General features: G+C 45.0%; 1 protein-coding gene across 1 annotated transcript in view; it reads left to right on the top strand.

Annotated features, from left to right (window-relative positions):
• ush2a (Usher syndrome 2A (autosomal recessive, mild)) overlaps positions 1-12,859 on the top strand; it is a 1,730,413-nt gene that overhangs the window by 1,468,672 nt on the left and 248,882 nt on the right. Inside the window, exons 59-62 of the mRNA XM_072506478.1 lie at positions 153-336; positions 963-1,120; positions 4,867-5,025; positions 7,939-8,101. Coding sequence (XP_072362579.1) covers positions 153-336; positions 963-1,120; positions 4,867-5,025; positions 7,939-8,101 — 664 coding nt within the window. The remainder of the gene's footprint in view (positions 1-152; positions 337-962; positions 1,121-4,866; positions 5,026-7,938; positions 8,102-12,859) is intronic.

Genomic DNA, 12,859 nt, shown 5'->3' with positions numbered 1-12,859 from the left:
GCCGCAACGAGCTGTTTTTTGGGCGCAGCTTGGCCATTCGATCGTGCCCTATGTCTCAGACATTTTTATTTTTGTTAATGTTAATTCGGGTGCAAATCAGCAAAATTGATGCTTCCTCAATGCATAAAAACTGTCTTTATTTATCTTGTTAGGAGTTTGGTCAAAGCCTCATCATGTTGTCGTAAGCTCCAATATTGTGGAACTCTATTGGACAGAGCCAATGAAGTCAAATGGGATTATCACACATTATCATTTGCTGCGTGATGATGTAGCCATCTTCACTGGTGCAAGTATAAATCTCAACTACACAGATACTGGCTTGCAGCCCAACACAAGGTAAAACTTTTGCAAATCTTTAACAAGCTTTTAAGCAGTGATTATTGGTGATATCCAATCTGTGAGAGTCTGAAAGAATCCTTTGACTTGCTCTTAAAAAGCCAAACAGTGGTGATATTTAATCATTAAAATTTTTAAAAAATCTTTAGGAGAGCTCTTAAAAGACAAATATTGGTGATATTCAATCACCTACTGTCTTTTGTGACTCCTCTTGTTTATTGATGCGTTTTAATGATTGTGCTCTATGTCAGCTTTTCTTTTATCTCCCTTATCTGAGTAGTTAAAACACATTGAAAGTTGCTGAACTAAACATTAATATAAGTGCAAAAGTACCATTTCTACATCTCATATTAAATCTTACAAGCGGAGGAGGAGTATTTTAATACTAATTGTGATGTGGCATCAAATTACAAAATAAATGGGTTAATGACTCCAGTAAAATACTGGACACAGGAATTTAAGGCGAACACATCAATGTGCTGAAAATAGTACACCAAGGAATGCCAATCCCATAGCCATCTATTTTTACATCAGAAGTGCAGAATTTGTAGCCAGACATAGCATGTTATAAAATGAATTAAATAACATTAATTCTGCTGTTAATCATTTGCTGTATTTTTCTCTAGATATGTGTACCAATTGCGAGCCAACACAAGAAGAGGGAGCGGTAGAAGTGAAAATTACATTGTTCAAACACCAAAATCAACGCCAGAGAGAATTCCAGCTCCATATAACGTTACAGTGGCTAGTCCATATTCACTCTTCATAGGCTGGACTCCACCTGGTATATTACCATTTAAAAATACAGGGCGGGATTCTCTGCGAACCGGCGGGGCGGGCAACTCCGGCGTGAAGGAGTTGCGTGAACCACTCCGGCGTTGGGCCGCTCCGCAAGTGTGGAATCCTCTGCACCTTCAGGGGCTAGGCCGGCGGCAGAGTGGTATGCGCGCGCCGGCCGGCGCGGAAGGGGCTTGGCGCCACAACAACCGGCACCGAAGGGCCACCGCCGGCCGGTGCGAGTTGGCACATGCGCGGGAGCGCCAGCGTGTGCTCGCATCATCCCAGCGTATGCGCAGGGGGGTTCACCTCCGCACCGGCCATCGCGGACTGTTACAGAGGCTAGCGTGGAGGAATAGAGTGCCCCCACGGCATAGGCTCGCCCCTGGATCGGTGGGCTCCGATCGCGGGCCAGGCCACTGTAGGGGCACCTACCGGGTCCAAATCCCGCCACGCCCCCCCGAGGACCCCGGAGGCTGCCCGCGGAGCTAGGTCCTGCCGGTAAGTACCTGTTATAATTTATGCCGGCGGGACTGGCCGGAAACGGGCTGCCACTCGGCCCATCGCGGGCCAGAGAATCGACAGGAGGGGTCGCTGCCAACGGCCCCCGACCAGCGCGACGCAATTACCCCCCACCAATTACCCGGCGCCGGAGAATTCAGCAGCCGGTGGAGGCGGGATTCTCCAACCCAGCGGAGAATCAGTCAGAGAATCCCGCCCACAGTGTTATTTCTTTCAGTAGCATTTCCAAAGCAAGATATTTGAGAGGCATTATTGGATTATGTTTTAATTACATGTAGCAAAAATAGAAATCTATATCCCACAGCAATTTATAATCCCTATTCAGTGACCTCAGGCCTGAACCTGAAATATTATACTTAGCATGTGTGTCAGTTTGGCATACACAAGTATTGCGATTGTGTTCCAGGAAGGACTTCATTGTCCTCAAGAAAGAGATATTGTTACAGACCAGAGAAACCATTGGGTGAATGCAATTTAAAACGCATCGGAAGAGGAATTGCACCTAATCTTGGGTCGGAAATGAGGGCAAAATGCACCAGTTTTGTGTCCAAAGGATGTCTGAAATACATCAGTCATCACCTTGGCCTCAGCAACAATCAGGTGTCCCAGCAGCCCTTTAAGCAGATATTCAGCCTTTGAATACATCAATGGTAGCGGAAATTGGGTAGCGCTGACCAAACCAGGTACCAGGTCTACTCGACTTAGTTTTCAAAGTTCTCCCTGGCCCAGCCAGTAGCCGCAAACAAATAGCTTTATTTTTACAATGTTATCTTCACGTGGAGCCAGGAGGTTGTCATGATATTTAGATCAGCATATCATGGTGCAATCACACACACACTGATGGACATGCAGTAGGACCAAGCAACACACACACAACATCACAGCCAATCACCAGTGAGAGCACACGCACTATAAAAACAGGGGACACTACAGTTCCCGCTCATTCCAGCAGCAGCCATCTCAGAGCACCGAGCTCAGAGCCTGCCACTCAGACATTCACCATGTGCTGAGTGCCTCACCCAGATAGTGATAGGACAGGGTCCACAGATTAGCTGGTAATGCACATACCCAAGTTAGCAATGTGCTGTTACAGTTGAGTAGTTAATAAAATTGAGTTACACCATCTCCAGCCGTGTTGGATCGTTTGTACATCAGAACACCCAACACGACAGAGGTGGCACACCTAAAACCCACTGTCGGCCTACACTATCTTCTCACTCCCACATGACCGATCTGAGGCCCAAACTACCGACCTGCCTCTGGAGGCAGGGTGAGCATCGACATTTTGGGGTGATAATAAAACGTGGGAGGGTTAAGTTCAAATTTCCTACAAAGAGGAGCAGATTGATACTGATCTATCATAATAAGCTATTTAACAGTTAACGTGAAAAAATTAATAATGTTGAAACTGCTTATTGGATATTAACCCATCTATTACTGAGTATTACATTTAAGGTATTTGTCACCACAAAGGTTAAATTTGACCACTTATAGATCACAAAGAATGAAGACTAAAACCATGTATCGTTGTAAGTGATACATGTGCAGTGACATTTTTTTTAATCAAGGAAGTTTAATAATTTAACTTCTTCCATTTGTAAAGATAAAGTAATAATCAACTTGCTCTCTGCATACATTTCAGCTTCATAAATCTTGAATTAACTATCCATGCTTCATTGTTCTAAATAATGAAAAAGGTCATTACAGTGAATGCTAACAAACTAAAGTGTGATGTCTTGGCTATAGCCAGAATGGATTAAGGCTTGTGCTAAATTTGAAAGATTTGTATTCCTAAATTCTTAAAAATAAGTGGTGAAAAATAAAAACTTGTCAAACCACATAACTCATCTGCCAACATTAATTTTGAAACAATTTGGGTGGGAGATGAAAGGGGCATGTGAGGAAGAACTTTTATTTTTACCCATTGAGTGATATGATCTCATCAGAGTGATGGAGGCAGAGATGATCAAGAATTTAAAAAGGAAATTGGATAAGTACTTGAAGGAAATAAATGGGCAGGGCTACAGGGATTGAGCGGAGGAATGGAATGGAATTTCTGCCCTATTGAAGCCGTGATTGCACAGCAGGCCGGAATTGACCAACAAAATGCTCGATTGCATTTACATAGGGTCGGGCCTCCTAGACAAAAGTGACCTGGGCCTACCAGCGATTCTCTAACCGGTAGTTATATCCGGGGGGGGGGGGGGGGGGGGGGTGAGGGGGGGGGGGGGGGGGGTAGGGGGGGGGGGGGTGTTGGGGGGGGGATGGGGGGGGGTGGGGGGGGGGGGTGGGGGGGGGTTGGCAGGGGGAATCCTGTCACAGACACTAAATTATGCCCAAGATCGTAATTTACTCCGAAAGAATTTATTGCAGATGCTGCCTTCCTATCGGGAGAATTGACAGAATTAATAGGTACAAGTTGCAGTTTCTCACAGGAGATTAAACTATTAATGAGCACTGTTGTTGAACTACGATTTAAAGAAAATTGGGGTAAATGTTATGTTTCTCGAGATAAGGAATTTCAGTGCTGAATAATGGAATATTCTCCCATGTGTTTCATTCAATGCCAGCACCAAACAATCCCAGAAAACATGTGAAGCAATAACCGGCTTTAACATTAACCTCAGAAGATTACCTCTACTGCACAAATGTGTTTTTCTTTTAATTTTTTTTACACCAGCACTCTTTGTAGCCTCTCGGAATGAGATTGCCAATTAGTGATGAATCATAGGTTGTGGACCGTTGTCTTTTTAAAGAATTAGGAAGCCAAGGTGAAAGGGCTGAATAAAATCTCTAGTGGAAGGCATCACTAAAGTTGAAAACATTAATAGAGGGAAATCAGGATGCTGTGATTTACAGCATGGCTTAGAACATAGAACATACAGTGCATAAGGAGGCCATTCGGCCCATCAAGTCTGCACCGACCCACTTAAGCCCTCAGATAAGCCCTTGGAAATACCTTAGAACAGTTATACAGCACAATCAAAACTTTGCCAGAAATGAGGCAGAAAACTTGTTTATATATGCAACCAGGGTTTCCTTCACTCTTCTGGGGAAATTATGATGATGGGCCTCAGCAGCTCTGAGGGAATTCTAAACCCAGAAAGCCATGCGTATTGGAGTAGGAAAAAAAGATTGAAAGAAAAATGAGTTGTGCGATTTTGAGGCTCAGTTTACTTTGATGAGCAGTGCCATTGAACTTATTTTGTACTTTTTTTTCATCGCTTGTAGGTGTTTTCAATACCACAGCCCCCTTGCTTTATAATGTTACTTTGAACCTTGGGACTGCCCAATCAACTATTCATCCTGCTGGTCATTATCATTTCTTATTAGTGGAAGAACTGAATCCGTTTACAGACTATGAGATAAGAGTTCAGGCATGTCAGCCAGGTAAGACAGAACATTATTGGTTCCTATTGTCATTTAGGAGTTTACCTGATAGTTTTGCATGTTTGAGTTTGATAGTAATGAGGGTGTGGAGAAACAGCCTAAAGAACGCACGCCGGAATGTGGTGACTGAGGGCTTTTCACAGTAACTTCATTTGGAGCCTACTTGTGACAATAAGCAATTTTAATTAATTTCATTCATCCCTTCTGTTTAGATTGCAAGTAGCTTAAAATAATATACTCCTTTTTGAATGTGCTAATTTGACATGAAACATTTCACCCATCATGGATTCAAACTAGTTCTATGGTAACATGTAGCAAATGTTTAGTTAATGGCAACCCGGTCTTTGTAAATGTTGTATGTTAGCCTCACCATTTTCTATTTTTGTAAGTTAGGTCATGGGATAGGACTGTACCATGGCTTGTACCTCGCCATGTAAACTGTTGGTGAATTTCAGACTTCCTGATTATTTGGATGCTCTTTTCTCAAGTCAGGTTTTCTTTTGCCTGTCCAAAAGGCGATCATCAGCCACTCTTGACTACTATTCAGTCTTGTATGAGCTCTGACTAGGTCGTCATAGTCACAGTCTTCAGCTAAAAGTATAAGTTGTTTATGAAAGAGTCGACATGCTCTCCAGGCTGTTGTATTACTCACTCTAAAATTGTGGCGAAGCAGCTTCTGTGGTCTATAATGATCATTTCAACTGCACAGGGTTTATTATATTCAAGTTCTGCTTGTGGCTAGTACAAGGTTGCATTACTCATGGCGGAAGCAAGTGATCTGCTCTGGGCCGCAGGTAGTCGTCACTCTGAATGAAGGTGCCTTTGATGATTTGGGTCATGTAGGCCATGCATTGTATTTTCTTATCCAGATGGTTCCAAAGTACCACTAATTATTCTTGACTCCCCTCTCCCTCCCTCCAATCCTGTATCCCACTCCCATTGCCTTTGTCTATATATACCTCCTCCCATGCCATCTCCCATTTACCACCTTCAATCCCTTCACCTCTCTCCCATCCCTCTCCCCTACCATGTCAGCCACTCCATCATGCCATTCTACCCTCCCCACTCCATTGCTCCCAACTCCTGCCACAGTAACCTGCACTCCCCCGCATCATCTATCATCGTCAAGAGCTCAGTAACCAAGGTCAGAGAGTGGCAAGGGTTTGGGGCCAGTAAGTAAGGCTGGTGAATGGTAGATGCAGGGGATTATTGAGTGAGGCTGGGGAGTAGCAGGAACCAGAGGAAAGGGCCCAGTAAGTGAGAGACGTGCACCAGACCCCACCGCCAAATCAAACCACCAACCAGTCAGAAAATGTGGAAGGTCAGAAACTGTATTCTGGGGCGGGATTCTCCTCTACCCGGTGGGGCGGGCCATACTGGCGTCGAGGGGTGGCGTGAACCAGTCCGGCGTCAGGCCGCCCAGAAGGTGCGGAATCCTCCACATCTTCAGGGGCGAGGCTGGCACCGGCGGGGTTGGCGCCGTGCCAGCCGGCGCAGGAGGGCCTCTGTGGGCCGGCGTGAGTTGGCGCATGCGCGGGGAGGTTCTTCCCCTTGATGGCCATGGCGAAGGTTGACAGCAGCCGGCGCGGAGGGAAAGAGTGCCCCCACGGCACAGGCCTGCCCGCGGATCAGTGGGCTCCGATCGTGGGCCAGGCCACCGTGGGGGCACCCCCCAGGGCCAGATCCCCCCCCCACGCCCCCACCCCCCGAGGTCTCTGCGGACCGCCCGCAGAGCCAGGTCCCGCCGGTACGAACCTGGTTTAATTTACGCCGGCGGGACCGGCTGAAAACGGGCGGCCGCTCGGCCCATCGCAGGGCGGAGAATCACCGGGGGGGGGGCTGCTGCTATCGGCCTCCGACCGGCGCAGCGCGATTCTCGCCCCCACCAAAACCCCGCACCGGAGAATTCGGCAGTCGGCGCGGCGGGGCGGGATTCACCCCCGGAGAATCCCGCCCATTGTTCTCAATTACCATTATAAGAAAATGTTTGTGTTCTTTTCAGAAATTGTTCCCATATGTCAGGAACACTGCTTGCTGTATAATGCCCACTTTGAATAGGTGGACATAATGCACAGGCGCTTGCTACCCAAAGCTTGGAAAATTGAGTGTTGAAATTACTGCCTTTATTTAAATAAATTTTGTAGACATTATAAAGCTTGTGCACATTCTGGGGAAATTTTGCATCTGTGTTCGTGGTCAGCGAGAACAGTGACACGAGCACAAAATATTGCGAGAGACGGGAATCGGTTGAGGGTTTCTAGCAGTGGTGCCAAGGTCATAATAGCCCCCGGGGGGTATGAGGGGCCTCCCTGGGCACTGCGCCCGGGCACTGCCCCAGCACTGTCCTTGCCACTGGTCAACACTGCCAGGTTGGCATTGCCACCTGTGCCAGAGGAGCAGTGCCGGGGCAAGCCCTCTGGGGAGCCCAGTTCATTTCCCGTTATGTGTGGTGGGAGGGGGATAGCATCAAGGCCGTTGAAAGGGGGAACACGGCTGTGACGGGCAGCGGAAATTGAGAGGGGAATCTTGCAGTGACGGTGGGGGGCAGGGGGGGGGGGGGCGAGTGGGTATTGAGAAGCGGGAGTGGATATTGAAGGGAGTAAGTTGTGGCGATACAGCCGCGGTGGTTACGGCGAGGTGGGGGCAATAATTGTAGGATGGGATGCCTCCTCTATGCGAGAACTCTACCTACTGGCAGGGAACCTGAATCAAAAAATAATGAGATACACATTCGAAGTAAGCTGCAATGGATCAATTTTCTGGCATCCGCTTGTAAGATTAATTTACAGAGGATTTTTGCAGCAGTTCAGAATTCAGCCTTGACATTTGATAAAATGTATATGGATACTAAATAGTTGTTTAATATTTAGTCCTTAGGTTTTAGTTGACTTAAATATAATATTGTTGATTTAGATGGCTGTGGAGTTGGTAAACGAGCATTTGTGAAGACAGCGGAAGCACCACCTCAGAACCAACAGCCACCCATCATAACAGCAGTTGGGTCAGCAGTTGTAGAAGTCAAATGGCTTCCACCTGAAAAACCTAATGGAATTATCACAAATTATTCTATTTACAGGTAAGATTTTAACCATGATTTTTTGTTTTGCTTTACTTGGAATATTTTGGCCGAGAAATGTCATCACACAAGGTAACATGGCTGCTTATGGGTTATATATGGCAGGTGGCAGACATGAGCTCATTCTGCACTTATTATCTTACCTATGCTTGGTGTCAGTCTCTGAAATGGGGCATGCTACATCAAGAAGGCTGCCCACTTGTCTCTGAAGTGTCACAGGGGCACAGACATCTTCAGCACTTGAACTAAAAGATGTGGCCAAAATAGAGCCGAGGGAAATAAGCAATTACGGAAAGCATCTATCGTTTGTCATACCATGTGAGCAAAGTGAGATAGATGAAGGGTAAAAGGTGATCATGTATGAGGATACCTTGTGAATTGTTTCCCCCAATGCTGCCACTCATCACAGACATGACTCTGCCTCTGAGCACGATGACAGGCGTGACTTCTCCCACAAAGGAAAGGGTGCATAGGTGGGCACACCTTTTCCAATCAATGCCTCCGACCACACCTTGCGCTCAACTTACTTCTGCATGAAAGAAGAGAGTATCATGACCAACAACCTTCTGAGTGGTTTTGAGAATGTACCTTTCATAGAATGATTTGCATATTGTATGGATGATTTGTAGTGTGGAGAAGTGAGTTACAATGTTGGTTGGAGTAGAGTGTACAAATTGTGAGAATAGGAGAAAGTGGTGACACGCTACAATTGTAGAAAAAATGAAGGACAATGGCGAGGGGAATGTTATGAGCAGTGAGGCTGCTGGTGTTCGTGGTGTGGGGAGTAGTGATTGAAGTGAAAGCTAGAAATCTTACCTTGCTAATTCGGGTGAGGCTTTTCAACTTTCTCTAGTTGCAGCCATGTTCAGGGAGGTGGTGCCTCACATTAACCTCTTCCAACTGGCAGCAGATGTGATAACTTCAGGATTTTTGTCCATTTTCAAGTTCAATTTAATCTCCAAGTCTTTGTTTTTAGTTATTACTTGCATAATCACAATATGCACAAAATTACTCATTCGTCCAGTTAGAAATACAAATTTATTACGTGACTGGTCAAATTCCCACGGTGTTGCACGCGATAAATCAAGGAGTATTGGCAGCCCCATATCTGTCAGTGGTGTCTTTATGTTGCCAAGTTTAGAGGAAGGATTGTTAACATCAGGAACCCAACACCTGGAATTCATCTAGGTCCCAAACCCACGCCATGCTGTGTCATTCTCATAAGGCTATTTTAAGTATAAATGGTCTAATTAGCCAGGAGGCAGTCAGTGCTGAGTGCCTCCAGGAGGCGGGCACTGATTTCCTGGCGCCAGCTGTAAAGGCAGGCAGCAGCCATGTTGGGAACTGCTGCTGCCTTGTCAATTCAAGCGGGTCCTCAGACAGCCGAGAGGTCAAATGCGACAGAACATGGAGGACAAGATTAGGAGCAGCGCTCTTGCTGGCGATAATTGATCCGTCAGTTTGTTTCAAAGGGTCCCAATGCACTCCAAGTTCACCAGAGAAAAAAAAAAGAAACTTCCAATCCCGAACTGACAGGCCCCTTTGCCCCTTTCAGAAGTTATAGGGCTGCTAATTGATGGCTGACTCGGAAGCATTAGGATCATGAGACACGCTCTGGAACCATGATTTCCTAAGCCCACACACACCGATTCTTGATGGTGTGGCCCTTTGAAAATCTGCCCCTGTGTCTTTCTGCTTCTTTGCTTCCTTCTTTGTCCCCTCTGTACTATTTTTGCTTTACTGTGCACTTCTGTTTCTCTTTCTGGTTTGGGGCTAATGTCAATTCAAGAAATAAACACAACAGTTTTGAAAAAGAACAGAATGTGCAAAACTAAACCTACCCCAAAATTATAAGGCCCCTGGAAATGTTTGTATTTGTGACAAATGCTATCAGCACAAACGCACTATTGCTGCTATCAGCACAAACACACAGTGCAAACCCATTTTCAAAAGAGTAAGAGTAATATGTCACCTGAAATAATCTTCTTTATTACTCCATCTATTAAAGGTATGTGCTAGAAAATAGAAAGAAACTGCCAGCAAGTATCCCAGTTCTGTCATTATAAACATCTGTTTTGTCACTGTCATCAGCAAAAGATTTAATATTGTGGTTGTTTCAATGACTCTAAACTCCAACTAAAACCACAGGCAAGTGATTCATTGTGATATTGCCCAATATAACATTTGTATCTGGTGCCCCAGTGCAGCGTTTTCATTACACTTTAAATAAAATCAGCTCTCTATCTATGTCAGTCAGCAACATTCTGCTGTACACAGAGGAATCCAACAATCTACAATTATGATTTTGATTTGATTGTGTCATTTGAGCAGAAGGTTTATTACTTCTGACTCGGCTAGGCAGAATGCCTACTTTCCACCCCTTTTTATCTGTGCCTTGAATAAGTAACTGCATTACCAAGCAAAAATGTTTTCTATTATTAGAAAGCATCACATTTTAATGGGACCCAATGTCCTACTGTGGCAAAAGATTACTTTTGTCCCTGTGTTCCTATTAAATAGGTTCTGTAGAATACATGGGGAATAAATCCTTTCCTTAGAAAGTGTTTCATTTAAATTAACATCCTTATTAAAAGAGAATTAATTAACTGCTGTATTCTCTACTGTCTTTGTCCATAATAAAAATTATTTGTCCAAGTAAAATAAAGCGGGACATCTGTGCTGGTTAATGTTTATGAAGACGTTTATAAAATGAGCCAAATCCGACGAGCAGTAAACAACCTTTTACAATGTTAATGAAATTGCTCATCATGGCAAGTTATAGAAGGGTGTTCACAGCCTTATCTCTTAGCAATCACTATTAATCTTCTTGTTCTATTCGAATATGTTTTGGAGTCTTTCAATATGACGGCAGAGTACGATCAAAATGATGGCATGGGTAACTTAAAGGAGTTTTACTGTAACTGTTGCTGAAATTATTGACTGCACAGGTTGAATGCAAGAAACCTAAGATACTGAACCTGAAGGAAGTCTAGATGTTCAAAATTCTCTGTTCCTACAGGTCACTTGCTGAATTCTGTGTTGAAGCTTTATTATACGCTCCAATCTATCAAACTGTGATCTTCATAATTTTCATACATCTCAACTCTCTATCTCTACCAAGAATACAAGTACTTGGAACGAAAACAGAAAGTAGCCGAGAAATTGGTTTTGGCCCATTTTTGAGGTAGTAGCTCATAGTTCAGATGTAGAGCATTTATGGTAGTGACCCAGCTCCCACGGTATCTTTAAGGTTTGGCTGCAGAAGGAAACTATGCATGAAATAGAGCAGGCCCAGCAACCTGACAAATTTCCACGTGTGGTCCTCAGAGAAGCATAAAGCTTCTCATTAACATAGACCTGGAGTCTACCATCTGCTTCAGGCAGCCAAGAGGGACTCCTAAATATCACCCAACCCAAAATGGCACTGACTGTCTTTCAGGTGCTTGTGGCAAGGGACATTCTGAAATATGGGCACAATACGGTTTTTCTTCTACCCCCATGATTCTACAGACACTAGCACTTCAAGGAAACTTTTCCATATATAAATATAAATTATGAGTACAGGCTTCGTATTATAAGGGACATAGGCTCATTATTTGAGGATCATTAGTTACCTCATCTGACCTCCATACATGCATTTTCAAATATTTTCATGTTTTGGGGCAGTGGCAGACATCTGCTTTCTGGCAGGGATCCTGCTATGAATACATGGTCAAGAATCTTTCCAGCCACATGAAGGTGGGATGGGTGGTGGGGATTTATTTTTTGGGGGGTGCGGGGGTGTTGTGGGTGGTGTTGCTGGACACTGGACAAATTGCACTAAGAAGCATTGGATCAGCTCCTTGACTGGTTCCCACCTCCTTGTGTTTTTCCTGGAGGTGCTTGGACATCCTACAGTGACAGCAACTCACCCAGCAGTGGTGGGGATGCAATAAAGCTAATTAAGAAGTGGCCTCATGATGATTATTGCAACTGCACAAAGATGGTGCCGATGTCATGCGGGCCCTGCTCTGTTTCTGCAGTCTCGTAAGTGAGAGGAGGCGGCAGCGCATCTGGAGGTCAAGATTACATTACATAGCTGAAGGAAATCTAAATGTTTCTGGCTGAAAATGGTAAGGCACTTGAGTTCCCATGTCACAGCCTTGCCACAACTTAGTGTGAAATTCCTGGTTTTGAATGTCTCTGATCATCATAGGCCCAATGAGATTTCAGCTCCTTCCTCCATTCCAATAGCAGCTCCAGCGCTTCCCTGTCATTCCTGGTGGATTGATCTCAGCAGCGCGCTCACTGGTCACCCTGTCATGGCTGTCGGATTTCTTTGCCAACCACATCTCCCGCTTCTGGAACCCACCCTTCATCCCTAATTGGACAGTGAATGTGAAGACGACGTACTCATTGGTCTCCTTTCTGTAAAATTCAGCCAGTGTGCTGCCACCTCGAGCAGGCTCATGACCTATAAATGACCCCGCCATCGATTTCCCAATACTTGTGAATCCAAAAACGAGGCCCATCATGTCCCCAATGCAGGAAACTTCCCCAATGCAGGAAACTTAAGCTGAATAATGGCAGGTTCAGGGGAATGGACATAAATCCTACTCTGACGTCGTGGATCTGGAAGGCAAAACCCATGTCACAATGCCTGCCTTCTTTTCAATTCAGTTTTGTTTCAAATTTCAGAAAATGCTGAAACAAATAGAGTGGTGAGAGTCAGCATTTAATGCGAAAGGAGACTGGAGAGAGGCGAGTGGCTGCAGATAG

This window comes from Scyliorhinus torazame, chromosome 1, assembly GCF_047496885.1.
Source record: "Scyliorhinus torazame isolate Kashiwa2021f chromosome 1, sScyTor2.1, whole genome shotgun sequence".
In the NCBI taxonomy this organism is placed as follows: domain Eukaryota; kingdom Metazoa; phylum Chordata; class Chondrichthyes; order Carcharhiniformes; family Scyliorhinidae; genus Scyliorhinus; species Scyliorhinus torazame.
This window is presented reverse-complemented; position numbering and strand designations above follow the sequence as displayed.